At 50.2% G+C, this 12,033-nt stretch overlaps 1 protein-coding gene across 7 annotated transcripts in view; it reads right to left on the reverse strand.

Annotated features, from left to right (window-relative positions):
* Positions 1 to 3,058: 3,058 nt before the first annotated feature.
* TBC1D5 (TBC1 domain family member 5) overlaps positions 3,059 to 12,033 on the reverse strand; it is a 560,004-nt gene continuing 551,029 nt past the window's right edge. For 6 of the 7 annotated variants that reach the window (XM_047737636.1, XM_047737648.1, XM_047737657.1 and 3 more), the window contains 3 exons: positions 11,803 to 11,882; positions 11,380 to 11,529; positions 3,059 to 7,039 (listed from right to left, as the gene is read on the reverse strand). In XM_047737636.1, the coding sequence (XP_047593592.1) occupies positions 6,737 to 7,039; positions 11,380 to 11,529; positions 11,803 to 11,882 (533 nt within the window). In that variant the 3' untranslated portion in view covers positions 3,059 to 6,736. The remainder of the gene's footprint in view (positions 7,040 to 11,379; positions 11,530 to 11,802; positions 11,883 to 12,033) is intronic. The other variant, XM_047737665.1, reaches the window with a different exon arrangement.

The raw sequence follows: 12,033 nt of genomic DNA on the forward strand, positions 1-12,033 counted from the left end.
TCTCTCTTCTCTCTCTCCAGACACTCACTGTTGGAACTGAGGCACCCTGCTGTCAGGAAGCCCAGGCCACATGAGGAGGCCATCCACAGGTGTTCCAGCTGACAGCCCAAGATTAAGATCTTAGCATCAGGGACCCCTGGGTGGCTCAGTTGGTTAAGTGACTGCCTTCAGCTCAGGTCACGATCCTAGAGTCCCGGGATCGAGGCCCATATCGGGCTCCCTGCTCAGCAGGGAGTCTGCTTCTCCCTCTGACCCTCCCACTTCTCATGCTCATTCTCTCTCTCACACACTCTCAAATAAATAAACAAAAAAAAAAAAAAAAAAAGATCTTAGCATCAGCCATCAGGCATCCAAGTGAGCCAGACTTCTTAGGATTCCAGCCCCCAGCCTTTGAGTCTTCCATCTGAGGCCCCAGACATCAGAGGTACCAGTGACAAACCATCCTCATCGTGTTCTGTCTGCATTCCTGACTCATACAACCCATGAGCACAGTAAGTGGCTACTTCTCGCCAACTTGTGGGTGACTGGGTATGTATCTCTAGCAACTGGCACAGTGGACAAAGTGAAATAGGACAGTGGCCTGCCAGAAAGCAGTTTCATGGGCAGGAAGAGTCTGGTGGACCCCACTAGAGCAGTCTGGCTACTGATGCTGGCTTCTACCAGGTACACATTGCCGAGAAAGGGGAGGCGTTTTAGATGGGAGAAATCTGCTTGAGTAAGGCTTCGAGCTGGGGAAGGGCCTAGCAGGAGGAAGGCCTGTGGGCTAGAGCACAGCCCTGTGAGGACGGGGTGAGTCGTGCAAGGGGCCACCCTTCATCCTGAGCACTTGGAGGAGGCCCCTGGGTCAGAGCTGCTTCCAGGTGAGGAGGTAGGCAGAAGAACGAGGCCATTGGTCAGGCCCAGGAAGTAAGGGTGAGGCCTCTGCTGTGGTAGGGCGTGGGCAAGAGGGCCTGACTGTGCCATGGGATGGGTGAGGACCAGAGGCTTGACGGGAACTAGGGGCTCCTGCCTGCTGTGGGACTAGGGCCAGAAGCTGAGGTGGCCAGAGGTGGGGATACCCGTGTTGAGAGATAAGGGTGCTACTGGAAGGGCAGTGTATGGTACGCTCCTTTTGCAGCATGGCCTTTGCTAGCTGTCCTTTCTCTGGGAAGATCCCCTGGGGAAGAGACATCTACTGCAGTCCCTTTCCCTCTTCACTTATACCCTGTGACATATGTCTTTATTCCTCTGAGACTGAGAGACACAGAAGAGCTCCCTCTACTATGGCCACGACGATGTCAGGCCCTCAGGAGCCTGTTGGGCTTCCCCCAGCTGGGTACACTCTGGCCAGACCTGAACGCTGGACAGCACGTGTCTGGGGGAAAGGCAGCCTGCATGGTGGCTGTAAGTACACCCTCTGCTCCGATCCTAGCTCCTGGCACCTACTGACAGGAAGGGGGATGTCCTCACTCACAGCAGCAGGAGGATGGCTGGCACGCTGGGCTTAGCTTATTGGTCTCCCCTTGGAGCCTTCCAGAGCCTCCCCAGCTGGAGGCCTTCCCTGAGCTCCCTTGGTCCTGGAACTATTTCTGGAGTTCGTAGTACAGACATGGGTCTCTACCCATCCCCCCCCTGCCTGGCAATCTGGGGGCCTTGGTGTGTTCCAGCATCCATGCAGCCTCACACTCTGAGGGCGTCAGGTCGAGTCTGCTGAGGGAACAGTGGGCTGATGCTGGATGGATTCTCTGAGTCAGTGAGTCAATGATCTGTGCCTCCATGGTCTATCACCTTTCTGTGAGAAGGGTCCTTTTTCTCACAACAAATGTGCCTCTCGGAGTACAGACATTTCTGGTGACATGTACATATTCTTAAGAGGCAAAGAATGCTGTCTATGACAGCGGCAAGTTACAAAATGAAAACGAAGCTGTCCATAGCCCCTTTAATGGCCTCGCCTGCTGCGGGGAATGGTCACGGCGGGGGCCAGCAGCTTACTCAGTGGCTGCCCCAGCCCTGGATGGGACTGCTGAGACCGTTCCTCTGCACAGCCGTCTACAAGGACAGAGGACCCACCTTTTCCCGGTTGCCCATCGACCTGGCTGAGGGGGAGCCAGGGGCATGGCTTCCACCTGAAGAAGGGCCCTAGAAGGAAGATGTGTCAGTCTGATTCCCCCAGAAGCCGGCCCTTAGGTAAGTTGAAGAGTGGCTGCTTTCTGTGGGAGGAGCAAACACCATCCAGGGGTGGGGAAGGGGCTCAGGAGAGGGAAGGCAATCAGCGCCTGCACTTAAGCCTGCAGGGAAGCCCCCCGCCCCACACTCACCTCTCCTCAGGCAGAGATGTAGGGCCAGCCGGAGGAGGATCCAGCAGCCCAGGGGTTGTCTTCCCAACACCTATGCATGAGGCGCCAACCACACCTGCTCCACAGTCTCTGCTCCTGGTGGCCAGCGAGGGAAGCCAGTGTGCATGGTCGTCACAGGACAGGGGAAGCAGGGTCACCACTACCAGCAGCAGGAGCTGGCTGAGAAGTGCGCCAGGCCCTTCAACCTTTTCATGGCAGAACAGGTGGGTAATAAAGTCCCTTAGGGGCTATGGGCTGTGACACATGGTAGGGAAAGCCCCTTGTTGGCTGGGGATGGGTCCAGGCACAAATTCTGGCAGTGGCACAAAGGCACCACTGGCCTCATAGTTCTACCTAAGCCATACAGATCCCCCTTACCTTTCCTAGTTTGTCATTTAAGACTTGGAGTGTACTCCACACTGTGGCCCTCATCAAATCCCATGTCAGCTGGGTGTATGCAAGGCTACCAGGGCAAACCTGGTGTGTGTTTGTGGGTGCGGGGAGAGGGTAGCCAGCTGTTGGGGCCTTGCCCACAACTGTCTTCTTGGACCAGTAGGTGGAGTGAGGCCCAAACTGGGGAAGAAGGGACCAGAAGAGTTAGTGTGAGCCCTAGGTCACTGCCTCATGTGGTGACGAGGGTGAGGCTGGCTGGGGGGCCCCGCTGGCTGCGCCCAGGATAGGTTTTCTCTGGGTCAAGCCTGCTCAGCACTGATCCCCCACCTGGAAAAAGTCAAGCTACATTCTCAGTTTCACATTAGTCTTTTATTATTACCATATTGAATGGGATCACTTTGCCAAAAGGTGAGGTCATTTCTTAAGTCAGTATGAGTTACAGCATAAAGATGAATGAGAACAAAGCAATAGGATATAAATGGCACATGATATTCCATAAGTCAAATGAATTGTGCCATCGTGAGACAAATTATTATGACAACTTTTACCTCAAAGTGGTCTCAACCCTGTTTACAGGAACTTTTAACACTATAAAAAGAGCTTTTGAAAGTTAACATGGGGAAGCGGTAATGGCCTGTGAGAAGGAAGTCCAGCTTGCCAGGTGCTGTCCTTGTTCATCCTGGCCTCCTCTCCCCGCCCTGTGACCCCCCAGTGTCCCTGCTCTGGACACTCAGGGGCAGGGCCAGGTGTGTACCTACAGGGGTGGGGGTGGGATGGCCCAGTGGGCCTCCATGGGACAGCCACCCAGAGGGCCTATATGTACCTCCCGCTCCCCCCAACTCTGGTTCTATAACCACCCCAGGGGGCAGCTTCTTAAAGAAACAATAAAAACAAAAATAGGAAATCTGAGTCGACTCTGACAGGTTATCTATCCTTAGCAGACCGTATAACTGCCACTGAGCTTTATGTCTGCTCCTCGTCTCTGACAAAGTAGAGGCATCATTCGTGTTCATGGTGGGCAATCAGACCCTGAAGGACCGGTGCACGGGGCTGAACTCAGATGCAGAGAAGGCAAAGCCCAGGGAGGCCTTGGTTTATTTTTAGTCACGCTCATTTTGCAGTGATACTATCTCTTACAGACTGCAGGTCTCAGTGAGCATTAGGAGGAGGTCAACTTTGGAAGAATAATTCAGTATAATTAAATGCTTGAAGTGTTTTATGACCCCCTGGCATATACAAAAGGTAAGGCAAAGTCATAATGATTTTCTTCTCCAATCTGTATCTTTCATATACAATGTAGAGGTAAATTTAACTCAAATTTCCAAACTGGTAACAGAGGAATGCATGAGACACAGGTACCTGCATTAAAAAACTGGAGGACAACGAAAATTCATCTAAGCTTTATATATATAAAATATATTTAACTGCTAATAATCAAAACATGAGAGGGCTCCACTGATTATATTTGTTAAAGGAAAACAAAAAAGATTTCAAATATTCAGGACTTTAAAAAATGTGCACTTAAACATAAGTACTTGACAAAATAATAAAAACACATTCTTTAACAGCACTATAATAAAAATGCAAACAATGCTCAACTATGAAGAATAAAAACAAGTCACTTGAAAAGATTAAGAGAGTAATAACAACCCTCAAACCCCACGGACTATGGGAATTTGAGGGTGGCACTGCCCACCTCCCACTCCCCCACCCTCGTGTTACTTTCTTCCAAGGAGGGAGCAGCTCGTTGGGGACCACAGAAGCAAAGCCTCTAAGAGACCCCTTCAGTTCTCACATGGCACCAACATGGAAGCACAGAATGGAGGACCTGCCCCTTGTGTGCTGGAGGGCTGGGAGTTTTCGAGGACTGCTGACCACCCAGCCAACTGCAGGCAAGGAGCCTAGAGCCTCGTCAGGGAGATGTGTGTCTGGTGGCCACTGTGGGCCCAGTGATGCTGGACTATCAGGACTCTAGCTCTCAGGGCAAAGCAGGGGACTGGGACCCACTGCCAAGGGACAAACATCTCCATGGCCCTTTCTACTTGTGTCTTGGGAACCCTGGTGGGGTCAGCCCCACACTTGTTAGAACTGAAAACACTGACAACGCCCCGAAACAGGTCCTCTGAGGGAAAACTAATGGCAACCGTGTGCAGTTGCAAGGCCAGTCACTGCATGGGGACCTTGGAAGCATACAAAGTATGGTCAAGGTGACCCACGCCGGGCAGTAACTTACCCTGTGAGTCACCGCCAGGGGGTGCTAAGCAGGCCACTCCATGGGGGAGCCGGAGAGCTCACCAGCTTGACTCTGAGTAAGCATGGAAGGCCCAACAACCCAGTCACCTGAGCAAAAGCAGACTTGGTGTTCCTCTCCCATGCTCATGTGTTCACAGGTTCTCCTGTTAGAGTCTGAGGACAAACTACAGAGCTATCTGGAACCCTCAGCAGTAGCTGACTCCCAGCCATCACTGCTTTCTTGGAGAGCATGTGGGGAATCAGGTCACTGTCACACAGTCTGCAGAGACACAAGGTGAACAGCGGGAAGGACTGTAAACGGCGTCTAGTCTTTCACACTTAGCTTTTCACTGGTTCGCATGAAAGCATCCACCGCCCAGAGGCCTTGCCCTCCTCCAAGGGGAAGGCCTGGGTACCTGTCACTGCAGGGCGGACACTGCAGCTATCCTGTTAGAAGTCCTGCTTACACAAAGGACAGGGAAAGGGGCCTCTCCGAGGCCTTTCTTCTTAAGGAGAGAAACAGCTCATATGATGCTTTCTGCCCAGCAAGATTCCACAAGCTGCCAGTTGGAAAGGGGAAATCTCTATTGTGTGCCGAAGCCCAGGAAGGCACTGGGCCGGTCAGAGCTGGTCCCGCCCCAGCGGTGGTGCCTTGGACGTGGTGCACAACTGACCCTGGGCCCTGTAGCTCTTCTGCCCTCCCGGCGAGGGAAGGGCTGTGCACAAGTCCCACGTATTCCTGACTTCTGGAACGTTCTGTGGGAAGCCCTGCTCCCCTAGAAGGGAATCCAGGTCAAATACCTGGTGTCTGCTACTTTAAGGCCAATGGGAGGTCCTGACTGTGGATGGGAATGAGCTTGGGTTTTTCCCTTTACTTCTCAGTTGACAGGTTGACAGGTGTATTCCAGCGCCGAAACTAGAGAAACTACACCAGAAAACAGACCATCTGGGAGATGTCTGTTCCACAGTCAGGATCACATTTTCCAACTCAAGGAAGTAATATTCTTAGGACTTCTGAAATCAGTGTAGCAAAGTCTGGCTTAATGTGACCTTGTTTTCTGGTCATGAAAGATTCTAAAGGGGGAAATTCAATCATCTGAGGAGGGACAGTGATGGCCAGAGTTGATCTGGCCTGAGGTTTGGAAACGTACTCTTTAACAAATGAAAAAAATCTAAGTTTAGACCCTGTTTCTAAAGGTCACTGTAACTTTCTGAGAGGTCAGTGATGGGTTTTTTTTTCCAGCCTGGAATCCACCAGTTCTAGTCCATTCTGTTGTGTTTGGCTCTGCTGTATGGCTTCCTAAAGAAGGAATGAAATAGGCTGAGAGAGAGATTTCCAGAGACAAAGCCTTCTTGATATCAATATTCCTATGCCTGATGCTCCGAGGGAGGTAATATTTGAAACCAACTCTTCCTTCTTCTAGTTATAATTAATGGAGTTGCCACACCTAATTCTTAGTTGGGGAGAAGGAGATAGAGGAAAAATGATTCGAATTGTGGTTTGGTCTTCTTTTGACAGCATGATACTGGATACTTAACCCCCATCTACCTCAGAGCGAAGGTGGGGTGGGATAGGGCCCTGAAAGCCCTGTCTGCATTTTGGGGAACATCTGTCTGTGTGCTCTGTGGCCGTCTGCCCCTCTCTAGAGGGTTCCAATGGGTTGCACTAAGGCCACAGGCATGCTGGGAAAGAAGTGTTGGTTTCAGAGGGGTCTCCACTGGGGAAGCCTCAGCCGGGCCCAGGGGCTGCTGAGGGGGGTGGCCAGTCCCCAAGAAGGCGGCCAGGGGCACTGTGGTCAGATGTCCAGGGGGCTCACAATGGTGAAGCCAGAGTCCTTGCTGTTGTTGCTGCTGTCCTCATCAGGGCTGGAACTGGGGTTGCTGGAGGAAGCCGAGGCAAGACCCATCAGAGGGTCGGAGAACACCAGAGGGGAGCGGGCCAGGGGCTCGCTTTTTCCAGAAGTGCTTCGGAGGGTGCGAAGAGGCTGGGCCTGGCCTGAGAAGGGCCCCTTGGCACTGCCTCCCTCATCTTCCTTGGAGACCAGGATGAAGTCATCTGTGCTCCCTCTGTCCATGTTCCCTGGTGTTTCTGAAGAGGCCTGTGAGGTACAGTCAGAAGTACAGGTGGGTGAGAGAAGACTCCAGTGAAACAAGAGAACTAAGCAGCAGTCCTGTGAGCTGGGAGAGCTTCCCAGCTCACAGGAAGTTTAGGCCCTGTGCTCTTCCTTGGGAAGACACACAGTCTGGCCCTGCTTCCCTGAAGCCCCAGCACTTCCCAGTGGCATGGGGCCAGTTCCTCTGAGGCTTGCTGCTGAGTTCCCAGCGCAATAAAGTAAGCCTCCAGCTGGGTAAGTTACGAGAGGCCGGCTCAGGAGGCAGGGAGCAGGCTGGAGTCCCCACCAGCTTCACGTGGCACCCTGCCATGCACACCACCTGTCTTTCTTGGGCTTTCATGTTCTCACCTGTGACATGAGGACAAGGATGGCATCTCTGACCCAGCGTGTGGTCACCATGCACAGAGATGATGTGCATGGACGTGCATCACACAGGACTGGCTCTCTAACGTAAGCCCAGACCTGGAGTGATTTTACTACCTGTTTAACAAAGAGCTTCTGGAAGGCCCAGTGTGTGTGTCTCCTAACCGGCTCGGCCCAGGTGTGCACTTCGGGGCCCCCTGGGACAATGCTGGTAAACGTGAAAACCAGGAAGTGCAACTATAAAGTGTATGGCAAAAAAACAAGAAGACAGAATGGCTTCATTCTACCATTATTTTCCTTTTGTTGTAAGGAATTATGAGTAGCATTTAACTAAAAAAAGCTGATATCCATGAACCCCAGGAAAGGTTCTGGGTTAAACCCAGAGAAGCTCCTGCCTTCCCTGGGGTAGATATAAAGCTATTGTCTACCCCAGGATGTTCCAAAGCCAGCCTGACAGAAAACGTGCTGATGTAAGTGGAAGTTGTGCCCACACCTGCTCAACCCCCCTCCCTGTCTGCTCTCCCACAGCGTGGGCGGGGGGAGGAGGGTGGGAACTGGCCCCCGGGTCTGAAGTCTGACGAGATGTAAAGACCCCCTTGGCCGGAAGTACCCCCTGGGTCCTCTAGCCCCCAGATTGGTTGGCCTAGGCCACCTGTGGACAAAGCCTGGACAGGCAGCTGGCAACACTTCCAGAGGAAATCTGGGCTTGTCTCTCTGAACTACATGTACTTTGGTGACACGGGGGTGGGGGGCTGAGTGGCTAAATAATGGCTCAGGTGCCTCCATCCTCTGACCATTCATTCATCTTTAAGATCTTCAACTGGGAGAAGAGAAAGAGAATTAGCCTGAAGATCACAGCGCTAAAGCAACAGGCCTTGAAGTGCCTCGTCTCAAGTTTTAAAGCTGCTTACATTCCAGCAACACATTAATTCTTACAAAACTGAGAAGAGACGCAGAACGTGGCACTCAGGCAGAAAAGGAGGCGATTACTGGCACCAGGACAGTTTGGGAGAGAAAGTCCATCCCCCCATAAGGTGCACCCAGTCGGGGCTGTGCCAGCCTCACAGAGCCTGGAACGGACACGTGCGTGCGGCCTGTCCTCCCCTGCATTTGCACATGGGGTGCAGGCAAGGCTGGGTGGGATCTCAGCTTCAAACTTCTACCTCCAAAGTGTGGCCGTGGTTCACATGACCATTGTCCTGAACTGTTAACCGTGAAACCCTTGACTTCTCACTTCACACAGGGTCTGGGGCTGGAGTGCTGCTTGGTAGAGCTTATCTGAGAAAATGAAAATAGCACGTACAGCAGGCCCCATTTTCAGAGTGGCGTCTCTACTACAGAAATACCGTGATAAGCTATTCACCTTTAGCTGAGAGTGAACACATTACAAGATGCTGAAGAAGGGAAATATGTTCTAAAGCCTGTGCCCGGAAGTGAAGGGGGTTCCTACCATCACTAATTATCTGGCATATTTCTGGGAAACTAGGGAAGGCGAATTATAAATGGTGGGTAACCTTCCATTCCCCATTCCCAGATAAAATCAAGGGCCGACTCAGACAAAGCCCGGTACAGCTGGCAGGGCCTGGATAACCCCCTTCTTTTCGTACCCCTCCTCTCACCTTTATATTGCAGATCACACAATGATGCCCAGATCAGAGGCCTGGCCCTGACTGCCACCCAAGGCTTGGGACAGGCTCCTAAGGAAAGATGTTGGGTCAGGACTCCCTGCCGGGGTGGGGGTGGCGGTCCCTGCATGAGTCTAGTCCAGATTCCCACAAGGCCTCTGATACTCAGCTTTCTGTGGGACTTGCTGCTTCATCCGGGACTTCACTTGCCTGTCCTCCCCTGAAGACGTGAGGAGGGCACTGCTTCCCTATTTTTCCCTTCCTCAGGTAAAACTTTCAGGAAGGTGGGTTTTTATAAACTGTTAACACCCTTGGGGAAGAAAACCCTGGCAGGAATGAGAAAAAAAAAAAAAAGCCCTACAATTTGCCCCTTTCCCACTTTTCTCCTTACCCCTACAGAGGAACAGGGCACAGAAGGCAATGGTAGGGTATCTGGATTGGCGGTGTTTTAAAAGCACAAGCAGAGGCAAAAGGCCTCTTGGATGCTGCTCGGGAGTGCGGCACTGCCAGCACTGGGATGTGTCCTAGCTCATGTCACCGGCGTCACACGGCTAGCACACCGAGCAGGCACACGGGGGTCTGCGGGGGCAATAGGTAGTTCTTATAAATGTTGGAACTGGGAAAAACAAGGGCGAAGTATAATCAAGAAGCTTTAAATGTAGCAAATTCATGAGTGTTTTTGAAAGTTCTTTTTCAGTATTACTTTTCTACATTCAACTACAAAAAAAAAAATCACACTCAATTTTAGAATAAAATTGTCAATTAAAAATGGTTTGGGGGGGCACCTGGGTGGCTCAGTGGGTTAAAGCCTCTGCTTTCGGCTCAGGTCATGATCCCAGCGTCCTGGGATCAAGCCCCACGTCGGGCTCTCTACTCAGCGGGGAGCCTGCTTCCTCCTCTCTCTCTGCCTGCCTCTCTGCCTATTTGTAATCTTGGTCTGTCAAATAAATAAATAAAATCTTTTAAAAAAAATGGTTTGGGGGGGTGAGCCTAAGCTCAACAATATTTGAATAAAGAAATGATTATTGAAAAATCAAATATCAGTTTAGGAAGGAGAATCTGGAGGAACCAATCAAATCAAACTTGCAACGTTAACGCTGTATCCATGTGGCCTAAGATGCAGATTAACGGCTCCATGAAAACTTCCCTTTAAAACTGGACAAAATTAGCCACAGAAAGTTTTCTCTTCTTCTTCTTTTTTTTTTTTTTTTTTTTTTTTTTTTGAAAGTTCTCTCTTCTTGAAGAGTACTCTTGGCAGGGATACTCTTAAAACTAAAAAAAAAATTCCCATTATCATTTTGTTTTTTTTTTTTAACCATAATTTATAAGCATCTGGATGCTAGTCTGAGAAAGAGCCTTAGATGAGACTTTGCTAATCTGCATTTTTCGTAAGCCAAAAATATATTATTAGGGATTTTTAGTCCTATCAGAGAAAGCATCGTGAAGAAGCACGGTGGAACTGGAGGCTTGCTGGGGTGGGACAGGAGTTCTGAAAACACCATGCCTGGTGGGCCTGTGCTCCTCCTGGGCCTTCACTGTCTCACTGGTAAAAGAAACAGGACTAAGCCCACAAGGAAGTTCCTGGATCCTTTTTCACTGGAAAAATCTGTGGGTCCATGTTAGATTAAATTACACACAATGTCAACACCAGAGCAGGGGGCAGCAAACTATGGCCCATTAGCCAAATCTGGTCTGTGGGCTCTTCCCCTAGGCTGTCAAGCTGAGAATGGCTTATACATTTCTAAAGGTTGTAAAAACAAACACACCAAATACAAAAACAACTATGAGACACAGACCATATATGGCCCCCAAATCCAAAGATATTTACTATCTGATCCTTTATGGAGAAAGTTTGCTGACCTCATTCCCTTAGAGGATGGACATTAATGAGAAGCCCTTCTCTCCAGACAAAAAGGTAGCCCAGAGAAGTCCACTGAGGACAGCACCAGGAAAGCAGGAAGAGCACCTCCTGTGCTAATGGGGGACTGGAGGCATTAGCGGGAGGCACCCAACCCAAAGCTGTGGCACAGGGGTGGGTTTCTAAGGCCACACAACAGGACTGGCAGGAGGTTCAGGCTAACGCTGCTGCATACAGGTCTGTAGGTTGTACACTGCACAACTCTCAGAGAAAATGGTCTCCTGTGGAGCACTGGAGCATGCAATTTGCCTTGCTACACAGCACCTCTGGTTCAGCCCCCTGTGGTATCTTATAGTTGAACTTTGCACATGGTAACGTGACATGACTTTGGGAAGGTTTTGTTATTCATAACTTTGAAGACCTTACGTGAATGTGTCCTCAACAAGTTACTGTGATGTTGTTCACCAGAGCTCTTATACCTGCTTGGTGGCCCCAGGCATTTGGTCGCTCTGGTCTTGGCCTTGGCCACTGGAGCAGTAGTGGTCATCTGAGATGGTGATCTGCTCATTCTCCTCAGCTTCCAGCTGACTCTGGTTGAAACGCAGGGAGCCTTTTAGAATGTCTTTGATCTAGTTTTCAAAAAGGAAGAAAATAAGTGACAGAGATGGATGACTTTGTTTTGCAATACTAGCTAAACCTCTTAACATTTAAACTAGGCTTATCACTGACCATTTTTTAATAGTATGGATATGAATATATTCCCATAAGAAAGGAATAACAGAAAAAAAAATCCAGCTCTATCAAAGCCATGGACTTACTAACAACCTAGGAAAATTTCAAAGTCTTGATGGCCGGGCACGAGGATGGCCAGTGGCTCTCAAAGTCAGATCAAAGAGACATACCTGTTTTAATCCTGCCAAAGAAACAAGAATTTGATCTTCTTTTTCCAAATTTTCTTGTAATATCACATCTTGAATATTTACTGAAAATAGAAGAATGACATTTTATAACTAATGCTCTGAGTGTAACTTATTGGCCAGCCACACCATAACTTGCTTGGAAATTTTTCTGTCCAATTCCATGGCAAGTATTTCACCAAGGGTGGCCTGTTCAGCTGCGGATGGGGTGGATGT

This window comes from Lutra lutra, chromosome 1 (genome assembly GCF_902655055.1).
Source record: "Lutra lutra chromosome 1, mLutLut1.2, whole genome shotgun sequence".
Taxonomy (NCBI): Eukaryota; Metazoa; Chordata; class Mammalia; order Carnivora; family Mustelidae; genus Lutra; species Lutra lutra.